This window comes from Tursiops truncatus, chromosome 15 (assembly GCF_011762595.2).
Source record: "Tursiops truncatus isolate mTurTru1 chromosome 15, mTurTru1.mat.Y, whole genome shotgun sequence".
Classification (NCBI taxonomy): domain Eukaryota; kingdom Metazoa; phylum Chordata; class Mammalia; order Artiodactyla; family Delphinidae; genus Tursiops; species Tursiops truncatus.
The window spans coordinates 28,257,826-28,274,922 of NC_047048.1; the positions used below are offsets into that span (position 1 = coordinate 28,257,826).

The window sequence follows — 17,097 nt, forward strand, 5'->3', positions numbered from 1 at the left end:
CCAGTACCATACTGTTTTGATTATAGTAAGCCCCCTACATACAAACAAATTCCATTCCAAGAGCACGTTTGTAAGTCCAATTTGTTCGTCAGTCCAACAAAGTTAGCCTAGGTACCCAACTAACACAATCGGCTATATAGTACTGTACTGTAATAGGTTTATACTACTTTTACATAAATAATACATAAAAAACAAACATACACAAAAAATGAAGAAAACATTTTTAATCTTACAGTACAGTACCTTGAAAAGTACAGTAGTACAGCTGGCATACGGGGGCTGGCATCATCGAGTGAACAGGCAAGAAGAGTTACTGACCGGAGGACGGAGAGGAGGTGGGAGATGGTAGAGCTGAAGGATGGTCAGCAATAGGAGGCGGAGGGCAAGCTGCAGTTTCACTCACGCCTGATGCTGATGGCACAGGTTCTGGTTCCCTGCTGGATTCAATTCTATCTATAAAGATACTGTACTATTGTACTCTATACAGTATTGTAAAGTACACAAAAGCACAACCATGTGACACAAAGCACACACATAACAACATACATCAGACACGTGAACTAACTTACGTGACTGGACATGCAAACACACGTTCACATCTTTGTAAGTTTGCAACTTGAAGGTTCATATGTAGAGGACTTACTGTACTGTAGCTTTGTAGAATAGCCTGAAGTCGAGGAGCGGGATACCTCCAGCTTTGTCCTTTTTTCTCAAGATTGCTTTGGCATTTCAGGGTCTTTTGTGGTTCCATATAAATTTTCCAAAATATGGAAGCAACCTAAGTGTCCAGATAAATGGATGAAGAGATGTGGTGTATATAATATATAATGGAATATTACTCAGCAAAAAGAATAAAATTCTGCCATTTGCAATAATATGTGTGGACCTAGAGAGTATTATGCTTAGTAAAATGAGTCAAAGACAAGTACTCTGTTATCACTTATATGCAGAATCTAAAAAATAAAACAAATGTATATAACTAAACAGAAACAGACACAGATATAAAGAACAAGCTAGTGGTTACCAATGGGGAGAGGGAAGTGGGGAGGGGCAGGTTAGGGGTAGGGGATTAAGAGGTACAAACTGCATGTATAAAATAGATAAACAACAAGGATATATTGTACAGCACAGGGAAATATAGCCGTTGTTTTGTAATAACTTTAAATGGAGTATAATCTATAAAAATATTGAATCACTATATGGTATACCTGAAACTAATATAACATTATAAATCAGCTATACTTCAATTAAAGTTTTAAATAGTAAATAAATAAATAGGAAGGGCCAGACTCATAGCAGCCCAGGCAGAGGAAGCTGCAAGTGCAAATGCCCTGGGGCTGGATAAACTGTGCTAACAGGTGGGAATTAAAAGAAAGCCAGCATGTCTGCAACAAAGTCCTGGTAGGCAGGCAGGGACCAGTTCCAGGCAGGGTCTTAGAGGCCGAGGGAAGGAGTTTGGATTTTTCTTACATGCAATGGGAAGACAGCCATTGAAGGATTTTAAGCAGAAGACTGACAAGAGCTCATTCTGCCTGTGTTGTGAGAACAGACTGCAGTGGGGAAAAAGGGGGAAGCTGCAGACAGTTATGAGGGGACTGTTGCCCCTGACCCTGAGTAAGAGCCTCCAGGGTGGTGTAAGATAGACATGCAGAAGAGTCAAAAGATGTGAGGTGTGTTTTCAAGGAAACACCAATAGGATTTCCTGAAAGTTTTGAAACAATGTAGAGAGAGAATGGAGAGGTCAGTGGTGAGTGCTTGGCTACAGGGGAGGTGGTGAAGGTTAGCGGCGTGAGTTTGTCATTTGAGAGCCTGGATGAAGGGTGATATCAAACTCACCAAAGGGCCTGGGGTTGGGGAAGGAGGGCTTCAGTGCAGAATGATGACTGAGCCCTAACACACGTGGAAGCTCCCATTTGGAAATCTGCCCATCAGGTGCCTCTATTTAATGGGTCTGAGCGGGAACAATGAAATCCAGTCTCTGGTCATTATCCAGCATTTAACACTCAGGAGGGCAAATTTCTTTCTACCCCATTGACATTCCATAGTTCCCCTGGTGGCACAGAGTCCTGGTGGCAGAGAAGACCACAGCCCCAGCACCCCCACTTGGGCAAAGTACTCGACTCTGCGTGGATGTACAGGGCTGTCCATTCGGTGGGATGGAGAACATTCCAAAGCCACCAGTGCTGCCCATCAGTGAACTAGGAAATCCCCTTCTCATTTCTAGATCCAATAGGGAAGAACAAATCTGACTCCATATTGGATCTATTTCTTTTACTTTAACCTTTGTATTCTATTGCTTTTGCTACAAGTTGATCTCGAAAGGGATGTTGCCTATAAGCTTAAATCATACATAATGGCCCATCTCTGGGAACCCTGCCTCCCACATAAAGAACGTTAAGCTAAAGTACCTTTATTTAGCTCATAGGAAACCTCCTGACCAGGCCCACCTGTGAATGGCTGCAGGAAAGAAATTAGCACATCCCCTCTGGAGTCTGACTGGAACCAGGACTTTACCCTCTCCCCTTTTAGTATAAAAGAAACCTGAATTCTAACTCAGGGAAAATGGTTCTTTGGGACACTAGTCCACCATCTTCTCAGTTTGCTGGTTTTCTGAATAAAGTTGCTATTCCTTGCCCCAACAATTCATCTCTCTATTTTATTGGCCTGTTGTGTGGCAAACAGGACGAGCTTGAACTCGGTAAAATAGATAGCAGCCCAAAGAGGCCAGAAGCTGTTACTGACAAGCAGACTTTCCCTGTAGAAGCCTCCATTGCCTGGAATCTACTTTATGCCTGGAAAAGTGTGATTAGCCAGTATTCATGCCAACCCCAATGTGATCTTACTTCCCTTGGATTTCCCAGCTTGGGCCTCAGAAGGGGATTTGATCGGGCAGCCTTTCTGCTATGACCTCTACCTGATATATTTGTTCTTAAAAATGAATCAAAAGGTAAGAACGATGGCCTTAGGGTCAAAACTCCAGCTCGAGGACCTGGATTCAAAATCTCAGTCCTGGGACTTGCTCAAGTTATGTAACTTTCATTGAGTCCCTTAGTCTCTCTGAGAGCCTCCTATTCCTCTTGGGTAAAATAAGAATAATGAAATCCCCATCTGCAGGGCGCTGGAGGGTTCAGTGAGCTAGGTGGGTAAGGCCCCAGCACCATGGAGGCCAGCACAGGGTCAAGTCATTTGTGTGGAGAGAGCCAGGCTGCCAGCAGCCACTCTAGTTATTGCTGCACCCCTATGGGTTCTCTGCTTCCCAAATCCCAAGGGTATCTTGGCAATAATTGGTGCTGCATAAATGAGAAAGCAGGGCCTGGCTGGCAGTGCCCACCCTGACCCCCTCAGTGCCCGGTACCCCCAGGGTGAAGCCAACTAAGGATGGAAACTGGAAGCCTGTCAGGAGCAAGGGGAGTTCTCAGAATACGGCCTGCAGGATCCTGGGAGAGTCCTGGGTAGGCCATAGGCAACACTCTTGAGTCGCAGGGGCTCAGCGTGAAAGACAGAGCCCCCCACCAGCCAGATGTCAGTGCGCATCAAGATAAGTTCGCATGGAGAAAGTGCCCATCCACCTGGGTATTGTTCAAGGAAGCAACATCCAAATGGGAAAGGGCAGAGGAAAGATTCCTGTGAGATTCATGGACCAAGGGCAATTTCCTGCCTGCCTCTTGGGATGAATAGAAAATAAGTGAAAACTTATGGTTGAAGCAAAGCTTTTGGGTCTGTGGAGATTCTGCCGTGGACCAAAGAGGCCTGGGGCTGGCTGAGTCATCCATGTGGGTGAACGTTTTGTCCTGTCTGCAAAACAAGAGCAGAGCTCCAGAGAAGGGGCACACGAATGTGATTAAACGTTTGCCCCCCAGCAGCCTCCAAGAGGAAGGCTGCTAAACAGCATTGTTGGGTAACTTTCCATTGCCGCTACCTAGAAGAACGAGGGGGAGAGATGGTGAATCTCCCATCCAAAGACAGCATCTCTCTACATCCTTAAATCTTTATAGATGAGATTATTTGCTTCAAAGTAATACAGAGCAAGTGGAAGGGGGTGGAAGGATAGATTAGACTAGTCAGTCTGAGTGGATGCACGATTGGGATGTGGGGGGCATTTCTTTAAATTACTAAATGTTTCTTTTTAAATAATAAAAAGGTTTTTTAAATATAATATTCAATACCCAACATGTATGAAAAGGCTTTTTAAAGTCAATATCCTTTAAACAAGAAATTCCACTTTTAGGAATTTAGCATAAAGATGCAGTGCAGATTAGCGGAAAGAGCTGTGTAGTTTATAACAGCAAAAAACTGAAAACAACCAAGATGTCTAGCAACAAGAAACTGTTTAAAGAATACTTATGGAATACTAGGCAGCTGTTTAAAGAAAAAGATGATGAGAAACAAATAAAATTAAGAAAACATATTTGTATTTTAAGTTACAAAGGGATAATTTCCCTAACATATGAAAAAGCTCCTGCAGATCAACAATTCACCAAAAAAAAAAAAAAGGCAAAGACTATGAAAAGGAAATGTGTGTGTTATGTGTATTTGTACAGATAAGCAAAGATCACAATTTGGTAACACATCTTATTGGGAATGAGAATTAGTACAAACTCTGTGGAGAAAATTTAGCAGTATCCACAGATATTGCAATATCTGTGTCTATAGCAATACTTATTGCTAAATTTACCCAGCAATACCACTTCTAGCAATTTATTCAATTTGCATAAAACAAAGGATGAACAAGCTTTTTCACTACAGCACTGTTTGTGATAGGAAGACTGGAAACAACCTAAATGTCCAACAATAGGAGACTGGTTAAATAAATTGGGATGAAATTAATTCAGCAGAAGCATAAACAGTGACCAGAAGTGACCATGAGAATGTGAGCACCCTGGTCCATTCACAATCCTAACCTGACCCTGAGAATTCACAGGGAATGGATTTGGGCTCAAGCCAGTCTTTTCTAGACTCCAAGGGGCAGAGTGATTCCAGATAGCACTTGGGGACATGTAAACCCTGAAGTCGACTTTTATGTTCTAACATGGAAAGACGGCCGTGAGACACTATTAAGTTGGGGGAAAGGTCACAGAATAGTATTAATTCATGCTCTCATTTCTATCTAAAATTTAAATATCATGTATTGTGTTAGTATATGCATAGGAAAAAATTGGAAGAGAAGAGTATACACCAATCCATTAAAGCAGTTATTAAGTGCCTACTATGTGCTAGGTGCCGAGAACATACAGATAAATAAGGAATTAGAATGTCAATTCCATGAAGGAAGAGGAATTTGCTGTTTTGTTTCTATTTTAGCTCCAGTGTCTGGCACATAATATATACTCAATTAATATGTATGGCATGGAAGGAAGGAAGAAAGGAAGAAAGGAAGGGAGGGAGGAAGGAAGGAAGGAAGGAAAGGAGGGAGGGAGGGAGGGAGGGTGGAAGGAAGGAAGGAAAGAAGGAAGGAAGGAAGGAAGGAAGGAAGGAAAGGAAGGGAGGGAGGAAGAGAGAGAGGGAGAGTCCCAGCCCACTCATCGCCCACAGTTGCTCACAGCATAGTGTAGATACAGGTGTGAGCAGATGAGACAGGGCAGCGCAAAGAACTCTGGGAGAAAAGGACTCCGAGTTAGTAGGATCTTTGCATAAACTGTCTCTCATCCTTGTGTCATCACCTCCCTTTCAACAGAAGAGAAGTCAGTTGCAAAAGTCATGGCCATGGAGCTCATTTTCAAACTCAAAGCTTATCCAGCTGCTGGGCGCCCTCTTCTTTAAGAACACCGCTTGGCTCTGTAAATGAGAACCAGATTATCCAGCCTGACTTGGGGCCAGGAGTGCTGGTAATGAATGCCTCCAAACTGGATCTTAGAGAGGCAGAAACTCTTGGAACAAAACGTCGCATTTTGACAATTTCTGGGAGACTGGCTTCAGTCAACTCGAAGGTGACACCCAATGTCGCTATGGGGAACTACAAAGAAATCCTAAACGATGGTTCCAGAAGAGGGAGCCTTACTGGATGCTTGCCTTTCTTCGTTTTTCAGTTAACTCCATGAGGTTCTCAGGGAGGCCGTGCTAAACAGGGAGAGCTTGCCCGGGCTGTGTGAAAAGACCCTCCGACTCAAAAACCCACTCAAAGCGAAATGAACACATCCTTGGTGGAGGGGGCGGGGGTGCTATGGCTTCTCTCTGCCTGAATAAGCGGGTGACGATTTCATTACTGGGTTCTTCTCTGATTCCTTTCTTATAGCATTTGCTTAATTACAGTTGCATTTGAACAGCAGAAGCCTAAAAACTCTCCTGAGACACATTTGCGGAGGGCCCTGCAGTCATCCAGATGCAGGTAGGAATCTCTACTCTGTCTCTTAACATCTGGGTAGCCCGGGACACATCCTTCATCTCCCTGAGCTTCACTTTTCTCACTCGTAAAATGGAGATGATGATACCTATTTTGCAAGATTGCTGTGTCGATTAAATGAGATTCTTATGTGCACATAAAATAGAAAAGGCTTGGTAAGTGTTGATGTTGTTACTATTATGGGTAACACTTACTGAGTCTTTACTAAGCCTTACTAAGCCTTTGACATGTGCTGCCTTTTAAAATCCTTACAACAACCCTATGAAGTCGCTAATATTTCTATCCTCATTGTGTAGTTGGGGAAAACTGAGGTCTGTAGGGAATGGTCATGGTCGTGTACTAATATACAGCCAAGTTAGGATTCAAATCCAGGCTATCAACCTGACAGCTCCCATAGTGAATCACTATTCTATAGTGGCTCCTGTATGAAATTGTTTAGGAGGCCATTCAAGATTAAATGTACCCAGGGACTTCCCTGGTGGTCCAGTGGTTAAGACTCCACACTTCCACTGGTTCCATCCCTGGTCGGGAACTAAGATCCTTCATGCTGTGCAGGCCAAAAAAAAGAGGCAAAGGATCTGAATAGACATTTCTCCAAGGAAGATAAAATAGCCAGTAAATAGTCAGTAAGCACATGAAAAGATGGCCAACTGCCCAACATCATTAGCCATTGGGGAACTGCAAATCAAAACAATGATATACCACTTCAGATCCACTAAGATGACCATAAAAACAAACAGGCAACACGGACAACAACAAACATGGAAAATAACAAGTGTCGGTGAGGATTTGGAAAAATTTGAACCCCCATACCTTGCTGATGGGAATGTCAACTGGTACAGCCAGCTTGCAAGACAAGCTGGTAGTTACTCAAAAGGTTAAACATAGAGTTACTCTATGACCCAGCACTTCCAGGTGTATACTTGAGAGAATTGACATAGAGTTACATATGACCCAGTATACCAGGTGTATACTCAAGAGAATCGAAAACATATGTCCACACAAAAACTTGTACATGAATATACTACCCTTACTCTCTGTTCATAGCCCAAAAGTGAAATAATCCAAATATCCATCCATTGATGAATGGATAAACAAAATAGTATATGTATATATGTATACATGTATATATGTATATCAACACAATGGAATATTATTCAGCCATAAAAAGGAATGAAATACTGATACATACTATAACATGGATGGACTATGAAAACATTATGTTCAGTGAAAGAAGTCAGTCACAAAGGACCACACATTTTATGATTCCATTTATACAAAATGTCCAGAACAGGCAAACTCATAGAGACAAAGTAGATTAGCGGTTGCCAGGGACTGAGGAGTAGATGTTGGGCGGAAATGGGGAGTGACTGCTAATTATTAAGAAGATGAAGAAAATGTTCTAAAATTGGTTGTAGTGATGGTTGCCCAACTCTGAATACACAAAAAAATTGAATTGTTCACTTTAAATGGGTGAATTGTATGGTACGTGAATAAATCTCTTTTTAAAAAAAGTTTCAATGTATAAGTAAATTTTAAGACCTTTGTATTTGTCACATAGTTCACACACATCAAGTAATCCTTACTGAGACACATGTCACAATTTTTACTCTGGGAAAGCAGAGTTCATGGGCCAGGTTCCAGGACAGACACTAGTTGAAAAACTAAGAACTCACCAGCGAATGACCCAACTCATTCTAGTAACATGCCAGACCCAGAGTCAGCTACCTGAGGGCTGGGGGCTGGGCAAAGCCTATTTGGACACGTAGTGGTACGTCTCCCTTCTAGATACCTCAATTAAATTGCTTACAGACTGTCTTTATTGCTGTTCAGTGGCGCTTTACTCTCTTGATGAAAGATGAGCATGGTTCATGCTTTCCAGCAACTGTATCACAGCAGATGATCTAGCAGCTGATTTCTTATTCTTTGGACCATCCTGTCCTGTTTCTAACTGATACAATTTCTCCAGGACTCTGGAAAGCTGGAGGAGGGGGACATGCCTTCTCCCTTGCCCCTCACCCCTTTTCACCATCAACTTACCTGTTAGACCTTAAGCCAAAATTAAGGCTAACATTAAAATTAACCCTCCCTAGGGTCCAAATGAAATTTAGCAAATCATCAGTGTCTTAGTCTGTTTGGGCTGCTATAACAAAATACCATAGACTGGCTGCTTTATAAACAACAGAAATGTATTGCTCACAGTTCTGGAGGCTGGAAGTCCGAGATCATGGGACCAGCATGATCAGGTAAGGTGGTACAGAGTTCTCCCTGTGTCCCCACAAGACAAAAGGGGACAAAGGAGCTCCCTGGCGCCTCTTTTAAAAGGGCACTAATCCCATTCACAAGGGCTTGGCCCTCATGACTTAAGCACCTCCCAAACACCCCACCTCCTGATACCATCTTATTTAGGGTTAGGATTTCAACATATGAATTTGGGAGAAACACAAACACTCAGACCATAGGAATCTATAAAAGTAGAAAGCAAAGATGTCTGCTGATCTAGTGAAGAGATTCCGCCTTGCCTGTCCAAAAGCTCCCACTTCCTGTGAGGAGAAGGCAGGAATGCTGTGTCACACACCTCCAGGAGACAACATTCAGATCATTGTTCCTGGAAAAGTGGCGCCCCGATTTGAGCAGGCACAGCCTACACAGCTCTAAAGAGAGGAGATACCTCACCTCAGAGCGGAAACAAAGGATCCCTGCACTCATCTTCATATCCTCAAAACATCACTTCACCTCCCAAAGTAGCATCCACCACACCGCCTGGGGCTCTGTGGACTTGGTAAATATTTTGTTTCCCCAACAGTATTCTAAGCATTGAAGGCAGGGAAGATAACTTATTTTCCTTGGAATCTTCCACATAACCACATAAATAGTTATAAATCAAAACTTTGGACACATGGAGTGGTAGGCTGAATAAAAGCCCCCCAAAGAAATCCCCCAAAGAAATCCACATCCTAACCCCAGAACCTGTGAGTGTTACCTTACATGGTAAAAGGCACTTGGCAAATGAGTTTGCAGATTGAGTTACGGATCTTGTGATAGGGAGGTTATCATGGACTATGGGCTCAATGCCGTCACAAGGGTCCTTATAAGAGAAAGCCATGAGGGTCAGGGTCAGAGAAGGAGAGGTGACAGCCGGAGCAGAGGTTGGAGTGATGGAGGACTACGAGACAAGGAATGCGGGCGGCCTTTAGAAGCTAGAGAAGGTGAGGAAATGGATTCTCCTCTAGAGCTTCCAGAAGGAAGGCAGCCCTGCTGACCCAACTTGGACTTCTGATCTCCGGAGCTATAAGAGAATAAATTTGGTTGTTTTAAGCCATTAAGTTTATGGTGATTTGTTACAGCAGCAACAGGAAATACACATGGTACCATCTTCCTCCTCTTGTTCGTCATTATCTTGGTGAACACTGATTGAGTTTACTGATGTAATCTTTGTTAAAATGAATAAATGGAAGGTACTATTATTACCCCTATCTTACAGGTGAAGAAACTGAGGCTCAGGGAGATTACATAATGGAAGGTTTTGCTTTTGTTTTTGTTTTTTTGGTTGCAAACAGCAGAAAGAGACTCTGGCTAGCAGAAAGGGAGAATGACCCCAAGTAGTATGAAACATGGAGGAAGTACGATCCGGGCAACACGGCAGCTGCTGAACACGTGTCTTCCCTGGTGACACTTTGCCCCCCAACAGTCTGTTTATTTTTTTAATTGTGGTAAAATACACATAACATATAATTTACCATTAGTAGCATTTCGTACATTTATAACATTGTGCGTGCAACTATCACCACTATCTACCTCCAGAACATTTCTCCACCCCAAAAAATCTGTCTTCCATGTGCCTGAGTTTCAAGGAAAAGGACGCTCATATCTGATCCTGAAATTTATTGCCTTAAGAAATAAACCAGAACCCCTTGGTAGGTGGGGTGCAAGAGAGAGGAGGAAGCGAAGGAAAGAGGAGCAAGTCACAGTGTATCAGGTGGTAGCTTAAGTCTCAGGAGCACAGCCATGCAGCCAACTGATGCCACCCGCAAGGCTGGCTCTGCTCTCCTGAGGTCTCAAAGGGGCCCTCACCACCAGCTGAGCACAGACAGAGGGCCCTTGCTGCCTTGGGCCCAGCTGTTATTTTCCATTCAAGTACAAAGCATTTCATCCAGCAGGAAAGCCCTCCCTGAGTCTGCAGCTCCCTTCCCCCACCGGGGACACATCACTAGGATTAGATGAAAGGGAAGTGCATCCATGAGTTCCTGGTTTAGGGGGATCCTCACCTGCACTCTTTGAGAGGCTGATGGTTTGAGAGCCCTGCACATTGTAATGACAGCAGCATACAAGTCCTTCCCTCATTAGCAGGAAGGGAAGTGAGAGCAGTCAGCCCTCAAGTCTTCCTTCCTCTCCCCAGGGTGTTTGTGTCGCCAGTTTCAGGGTGAACTGACAAAAGAGGGACATGGAACAAGTTTGTCCATAAGGCTAATTGTGCCCAGTTGAAAGGCTGGACTTTTCTGAAAAGATGTTATTGATGTTTTTATGATCTTCCTTTTATGAAATGATGATGGAGTAGATGGGAGTTTTAAAGTTTTGTTTGGTTTTCTTTTGTTTTAATTTGGCATAAGGAAAAGTTGACTTTGTCCTTTATCCAAGTTTTTGGAAAATTCACGGATCTGTGAAATTCTAAATTCTGGGGAGACCCTGACCTACTTGTGACTACGAGCAGCCCCCAAGCAGGGAGGGTTACACAGGCAGGATAAGAGCACCGCACTGCTGCTTTAATTGTCCTGATGAAGGAACACGTCAACCCTTCAAAAAGTAAACAGGACAGTGTAACAAACCTTCATAGACCATCACCTGGCTTCAAAAATTATCCACGACGGGCCAAGCTGTCTTTATTTTTACCCCCACCTGGATTATTTTGAAGCAGTGCCCAGATATCATATCATTTCGACTGTAAATATTTCAGAATGTATGTCTAAAAGGTAAGGACTCTTTTTGAGAAAACCTAGCCAAAATATAGTATTATACCAATAAATTTTAAAATTGAAGTATATTTGATTTACAATATTGTGTTAGTTTCAGGTGTACAAAGTGATTCAGTTATACATATAAATTTTTTCACAATTCTTTTCCATTATAGGTTATTACAAGATGTTGAATATAGTTTGCTGTGCTCTACAGTAAACCCTTGTTGTTTATCTATTTTATATATACCGATAATTTCTTAATATCATCAAATATCTTATTAGACATTCCTGACACACACATTCCCTCTCTCTTTCTCTTAGTCTCTTCAAATCAGGATCCAAATAGGATCCGCACATTGCAACTGGTTGATATGCTTAAGTGTCTTTTAATCTACAGGTCCTCCCTCTGTCTCTTTTTTTTTGCCCCTTCCAATTTACTTGTTGAAGAATTAGGTCATCTGTCATTTGTCCTATAGAGTGCCTACGTGGAGTCATTTCATATCCCCCATGGTCCTCTGTATTTCCTATTAACTGAGAGTTAGATCTACAGCCTTCTTTATATTTAGGTTCAAGTTTTTTGCCAAAAAATTATTTCAGAAATGGTGCTGAGTGTGTGTTCATCACAGGCACACAATGACTGACTGTCTTTCTGTGGTGTTAGAAGCCACTGACGCCAAGATCCCCAATTCATTAGGACTGCTTCTATATTTCTATTTGGTGAGGTTATCGGGTGACCAGCTTCTCCTGGTTTGCCTGGGACTTTCCCAGTGTTACTACCTTGAGTCCTGCATCCCAGGAAACCACTCCGTTCCAAGGAAACCAGGTCAGTTGGTCACCCTAGCTGAGGTTCCATGTTCTCAAGAAGTGATTCTTCCCATGACCCCTCCTTCCCTTTGCCATACTGGGCAGAGAACTCAGAGACCAAATGTGGGTAACAGATCAGAGAATGCAGGGGTAGGGCCGCTGTATTAAGCAGCCAGTCTTGGGTGTGGTTGACACAGTGGCTGCCCACTCAGCTTCATTTCTACCTTCCTTGCGATACCCTGATTTTTGTCTAGGTAGTGATCTCTACTCACATCCCCAGTGCTTCAGAAGAGTTGACCACAGCCCCAGCTCCAGGGATGGGCTTTCCCTTTCCAGAACCAAGGCCCAGACCAGTAAGTACATGCCATTCCCCAAGCCACAGCTTGGGCCAGTGAATCCCAAGAAGTGGTTTGCTAGGGGCATTGGGAAAACATTCTCTCTCTTTTTTTTCCTAACATACTGTGAACCATTTCAAGCACACAATTGAATGATATTTAGTAAATTTACTTAGCTGTGCAACAATCACCACAATACAGCTTTAGAACATTTTCATCACCCCAGTAAGACCCCTCATGCTCATTTATAGTCAACTCTAGTCCCACTCCAAGCCCCAGGCAACCACCAATCTATGTTCTGTCTCTATGGGTTTGCCTCTCCTGAACATTTCATACAAATAGAATCATACAATGCACGGTCTTATGTGACCGACTTATTTTACTTAGCATATTTTTGAAGTTTCTCCACATTGTAGCAGGTATCAGTACTTCACTCCTTCTGATGACCAAATAATATTTCATCATAAGGATGTACCACATTTTGTTTATCCATTCATCAGTTGATGGGTTGTTTTGATTTTCTGGCTATTATGAGTAATGCTGCTGTGAACATTCTGTACAAGTCTTTATGGGGACATATGTTTTTATTTCTCTCAATTATAAATACCTAGGAAATTGATTGATCATACGGTACATTTATGTTGACGTTTTTAATAGACTGCCAAACTGTGTTCTGAAGTGGCTGCACCATTCTACATTCCTACCGGAAACGTATGAGCGTTCCTGTTTCTTCACACACTCACCATCTGTTAATTCCGTCTTTTTGATTATAGCCATCCTGGTAGATATGCAGTGGTATCTCGTGGTTTTAATTTGCATTTCTGTAAGGCTGAATGTTGTTTAGCATCTTTTCATAAAGCACATCCTCACTCTTAAGAGCAAGGCATGAAGAAAGAGCAGCCTTGTTTCTTCTAAACAGATGTGAGGTCCGTGACCTTCCCATTATTCTAGGACCAAGTGACTCAGAGGAACGGTTTCAGAGCACTGATGAAACAGTACTCAAAGTCCATCCAACCTCCAGACTCCTTCGGTCACAGGAGCCAAGAAATCCTTCGTATTGTTTAAGCCAGCTTGAGATGGATTTTCTTCAACTTGCATTTTATTGAGTAGAGTAGAGAAAGGCACATTTCCTTATCAATTCTGAAGCAAAGACCAAGCATTTGGAGTGAACTTTGCATGCGTGCTGAGGTTAGGACAAAGGATTCAATGCAAATAGCACAAAGGACTTGATATAGGGAAGCAACTGCCTCTAGCAGAGAGATCAAGGAATAAGAATAAAGGAAGGTAAGAGAAGAGAATGAGCTAAAAGTGGGAAGCTGAAGAAAAGAACACTAAACTGAACCACAACCAGAATATTATTTTAGCCCAAGCTAAGAAATGTGTAAAGGTCCTTCGTGAGAAAATACAAGAAATATCAGAATGAATCCCATTGTATAGAACACATAATCCACTGCGTGCCTTTCTATTTAAGTTATACAGTTTTCATTCCATAGTATGGGTTCAGTCATTCTCTATTTATCCTTTTCTCATCTTAATAAAGTCCCAAAAGCCCCAATATTGGTTAGATGTTGGATAATTAATACCCAATAGTTGCATAGATAAAATAAGATGGAGAAAATTATATGACTTTAACAGCAAATTAAGAATCCCTTCTAGGGAGGGAACTGTCTTTTGGTAAAGATGACTAGATAAGTGCTTGGGTTAGAAAGTGAGTCTCCTCTTTTTTCTCAGGCCTTAGGTACCAAGGCTTCAGAGGAAGTGGAAACTACCCAAAAGAAGAGAAAGAGAAGAAGCTAGATTCCCCAGGGGAATCCTAGAGGGAGAGGATGGGGGGCAGAGACAGGAAGGGGAGAGGAGATACAAAGCCAGTAAGATGGTAGGAAGCTATGCACGATATGATGGGGCCACTCTCTACAATTTCCCCTAAAATCTCTGCTTGATTGGCTGTTGTGGAAACTGAAGAAGTTGAATTCACATTGGGTTTGACATGGTGCGGGAAAGAGACAGCACATAAACAAACCAGAACCCCAAGAGACAGCGGACACCAGGAAAATGTAAACCTCCTGGGAAGAAGCAGAAATCAAGAGGAGGACTTTGGGTTTCCACATGCCTTGGGGTGTAGGATGGAAGGTGTTTCTAAGACAATTTCATATTTCATCTAGCTCTACTGTGGCAGGAAGGTCCCCAGCTGGTGTCTGAGTGACACACACATATCTGGACTAGATGAAGCCAGTGAAGCCCCTGCATCCATACGCTGGAGGGAGACCACAGCAAACTCTGGGTCCCACTCTTAGAGATGCCTATGCCTGTGGGGTTCATTCTGTTCAGAGGAAATCCACACATCTTCCCCACTCTCGCTGCAAGACCACTACTGTTTGCTGGCTTTCAGGCTATCTCTATCCATCGTGGAAACCTGGGTTCAAATCCCAGCTCTGACAGTTAGATACTAGCTGTGTGACCTCCAGCAAGTTACTGATCTTCTAAGCTTCAGTTTACTGCTTCAGTTTACAGCTACCTAATAGGGTTGTCATGAGGAATAAATATGGTGATGCATGCAAATGGCTTAGCACAGTGCCTCACATACTATGCATCCATTACATGTTAATTACATGTTAGCAGTTATTGTTGTTGTTGTTATTACTATTACTGTTGTCCCATCTAAGGATAAAGCGGGAGGGCAGCTGGTGGCAATAGCTTTCACAGAATCATTTAATCTCATAAAGTCCTTGATAAGGACTTTGTCATGTAGCCCAATCTCCCAGCTGATGTTTGATCCTACTAGGTTGTCTATAACACCATTCTCTTCCATCAGGTGGCCTGTTCCATCTTTTGGACGATTGGGAAGTTCTACCTTGTTGCTGAGGACATTTGGAGCTGCTTCCTGTGCTGAATGGTTTCCACTTACCCATCCAGATTCACCTTCTACCTCCTTTACCCTGCTTTCTGCCCCAGGATGCTGAGAAGTGTGGACCACATCAACAGTAGTTAATCCTTGCTCTCTTGCTCAGAGTTGGGTTCAGCCAGTTGAAGACATTGGCAGGAGAATAGCCCACAGGAGGAAAGAGGCTGGGGTATTAATATCCTTAGCTCCTTCCCTGCCAAGACACAGCATGTTGGCTGCATTCCTCTACCAAAAGCCACAGCTCTTGCCAGGCAGCCCTGTTGTACATCTATAGCTCTTTTTTCTGGGTTCTGTTAACTGGTCTCTCTGTCTGCAAATTCAAACAGGAAGGTAAGTGCTGTGATCAGGGAAGCAGAGACTGAGACGGGAGCAAAGAGAGGGGGCATCCAACTCAGACTGGGGGAATAAAGAGGGTCAGAAAATGTTTACCTACAGGCTCCTGAAATTGCAAGCCTTCTGCTTGTGATCAAAACTAGTAATTTTCCTTATGTTTAGGCCAGAAGCATCTGGGACCAGTGAACTGGTCTGGTTTCCAGCAATTTTCCACAGGTCAAGGTGAGCTTGGGAGGGCAGGAAGCGGTTTTGCTCACTGCTATGTCCTCAGAACCCAGCACACGGCATGAGGCTGCCAAGCTGTACAACCCAGGGGCACCATGTACTTTGTATCCTCTGTGAATTGCACCCCATCCCCCAAGAAGTGCACAACATAGGGAACTCTATCAGTAGGCACTCAATCAATACAGATCTGTCAAATAAATGGATGAAAGAATGAGCTCCAGTCCCCAAACCAAACCAGCCACAGACTCATTTCATTTGGAAGATTTCTCTATGGATCATGACAGGGAGAAAGGAAAAAAGCCTCAAGTAAGTGGTTGTGAAGTAAGTGAAAGTGGTTGCATTAGTCAGGGTTCTCCAGAAAAATAGAACCAATAGGAGACATATATTTAAAAAAAAAAAAAAAAAGGCTTATCAGAAAACAACCTGCTCCCACCAAACGCAGTATCTGTGAAATGCAATAAAACAAGGTATGCCTGAAATAATAATAAAAATGCCCCCCCCACACACACACATAGGTTTATTTTAAGGAATTGGCTCACATGATCTCAGAGGTTGAGAAGTCTCAATGTCTACAGCTGGTGGGTTGGAAACCCAGGAGAGGCGATGGTTGTAAGTTCCAGCGTGAGTCCTGAGTCCCAAGGCAGGAAGAGACAGATGTCCTGGCTTGAAAACAGCCAGGCAGAGAGCATGAATTCTCCCTTACTTATCCAGTTCTCAGTCTGGAGAACTGAGTAGTTCTCCAAAGAATTGGATGAGGCCCCTCACACTGGGAAGGGCAATCCAATTTACTCAGTCTATGGATTCAAATGTGAATCTCCTTCAGAAATACTCTCACAGGGCTTCCCTGGTGGCACAGTGGTTAAGAATCTGCCTGCCAATGCAGGGGACACGGGTTCAAGCCCTGGTCCGGGAAGATCCCACATGCCATGGAGCAACTAAGCTTGTGCGCCACAACTACTGAGCCCACGTGCCACAACTACTGAAGCCCGCACACCTAGAGCCCATGCTCCGCAACAAGAGAAGCCACCACAATGAGAAGCCTGCGCACTGCAACGAAGAGTAGCCCCCGCTCGCGGAAACTAGAGAAAGCCTGCACACAGCAACGAAGACCCAACGCAGCCAAAAATAAATAAATAAATAAGCAAATAAAATTTAAAAAAAGAAAAAGAAATACTCTCACAGACACATTCAGAATAAGCTTGA

The 17,097-nt window shown here is 43.1% G+C and overlaps 1 protein-coding gene and 1 long non-coding RNA gene across 3 annotated transcripts in view; one reads left to right on the plus strand and one right to left on the minus strand.

The window, feature by feature from the left end:
- Positions 1-285: 285 nt before the first annotated feature.
- Positions 286-17,097, minus strand: part of LOC141276487 (uncharacterized) — a 37,185-nt gene continuing 20,373 nt past the window's right edge. For both annotated transcript variants that reach the window (XR_012326112.1, XM_073792299.1), the window contains 2 exons: positions 644-778; positions 286-453 (listed from right to left, as the gene is read on the minus strand). Coding sequence is in view for 1 of the 2 variants with exons in the window: in XM_073792299.1 (XP_073648400.1) it covers positions 400-453; positions 644-778 (189 nt within the window). In the remaining variant the exon portion in view is untranslated. The remainder of the gene's footprint in view (positions 454-643; positions 779-17,097) is intronic.
- Positions 12,206-15,384, plus strand: LOC141276593 (uncharacterized). The gene is made up of 3 exons (XR_012326484.1): positions 12,206-12,222; positions 12,354-12,452; positions 15,247-15,384. It is a non-coding gene; the product is annotated as an uncharacterized lncRNA (long non-coding RNA).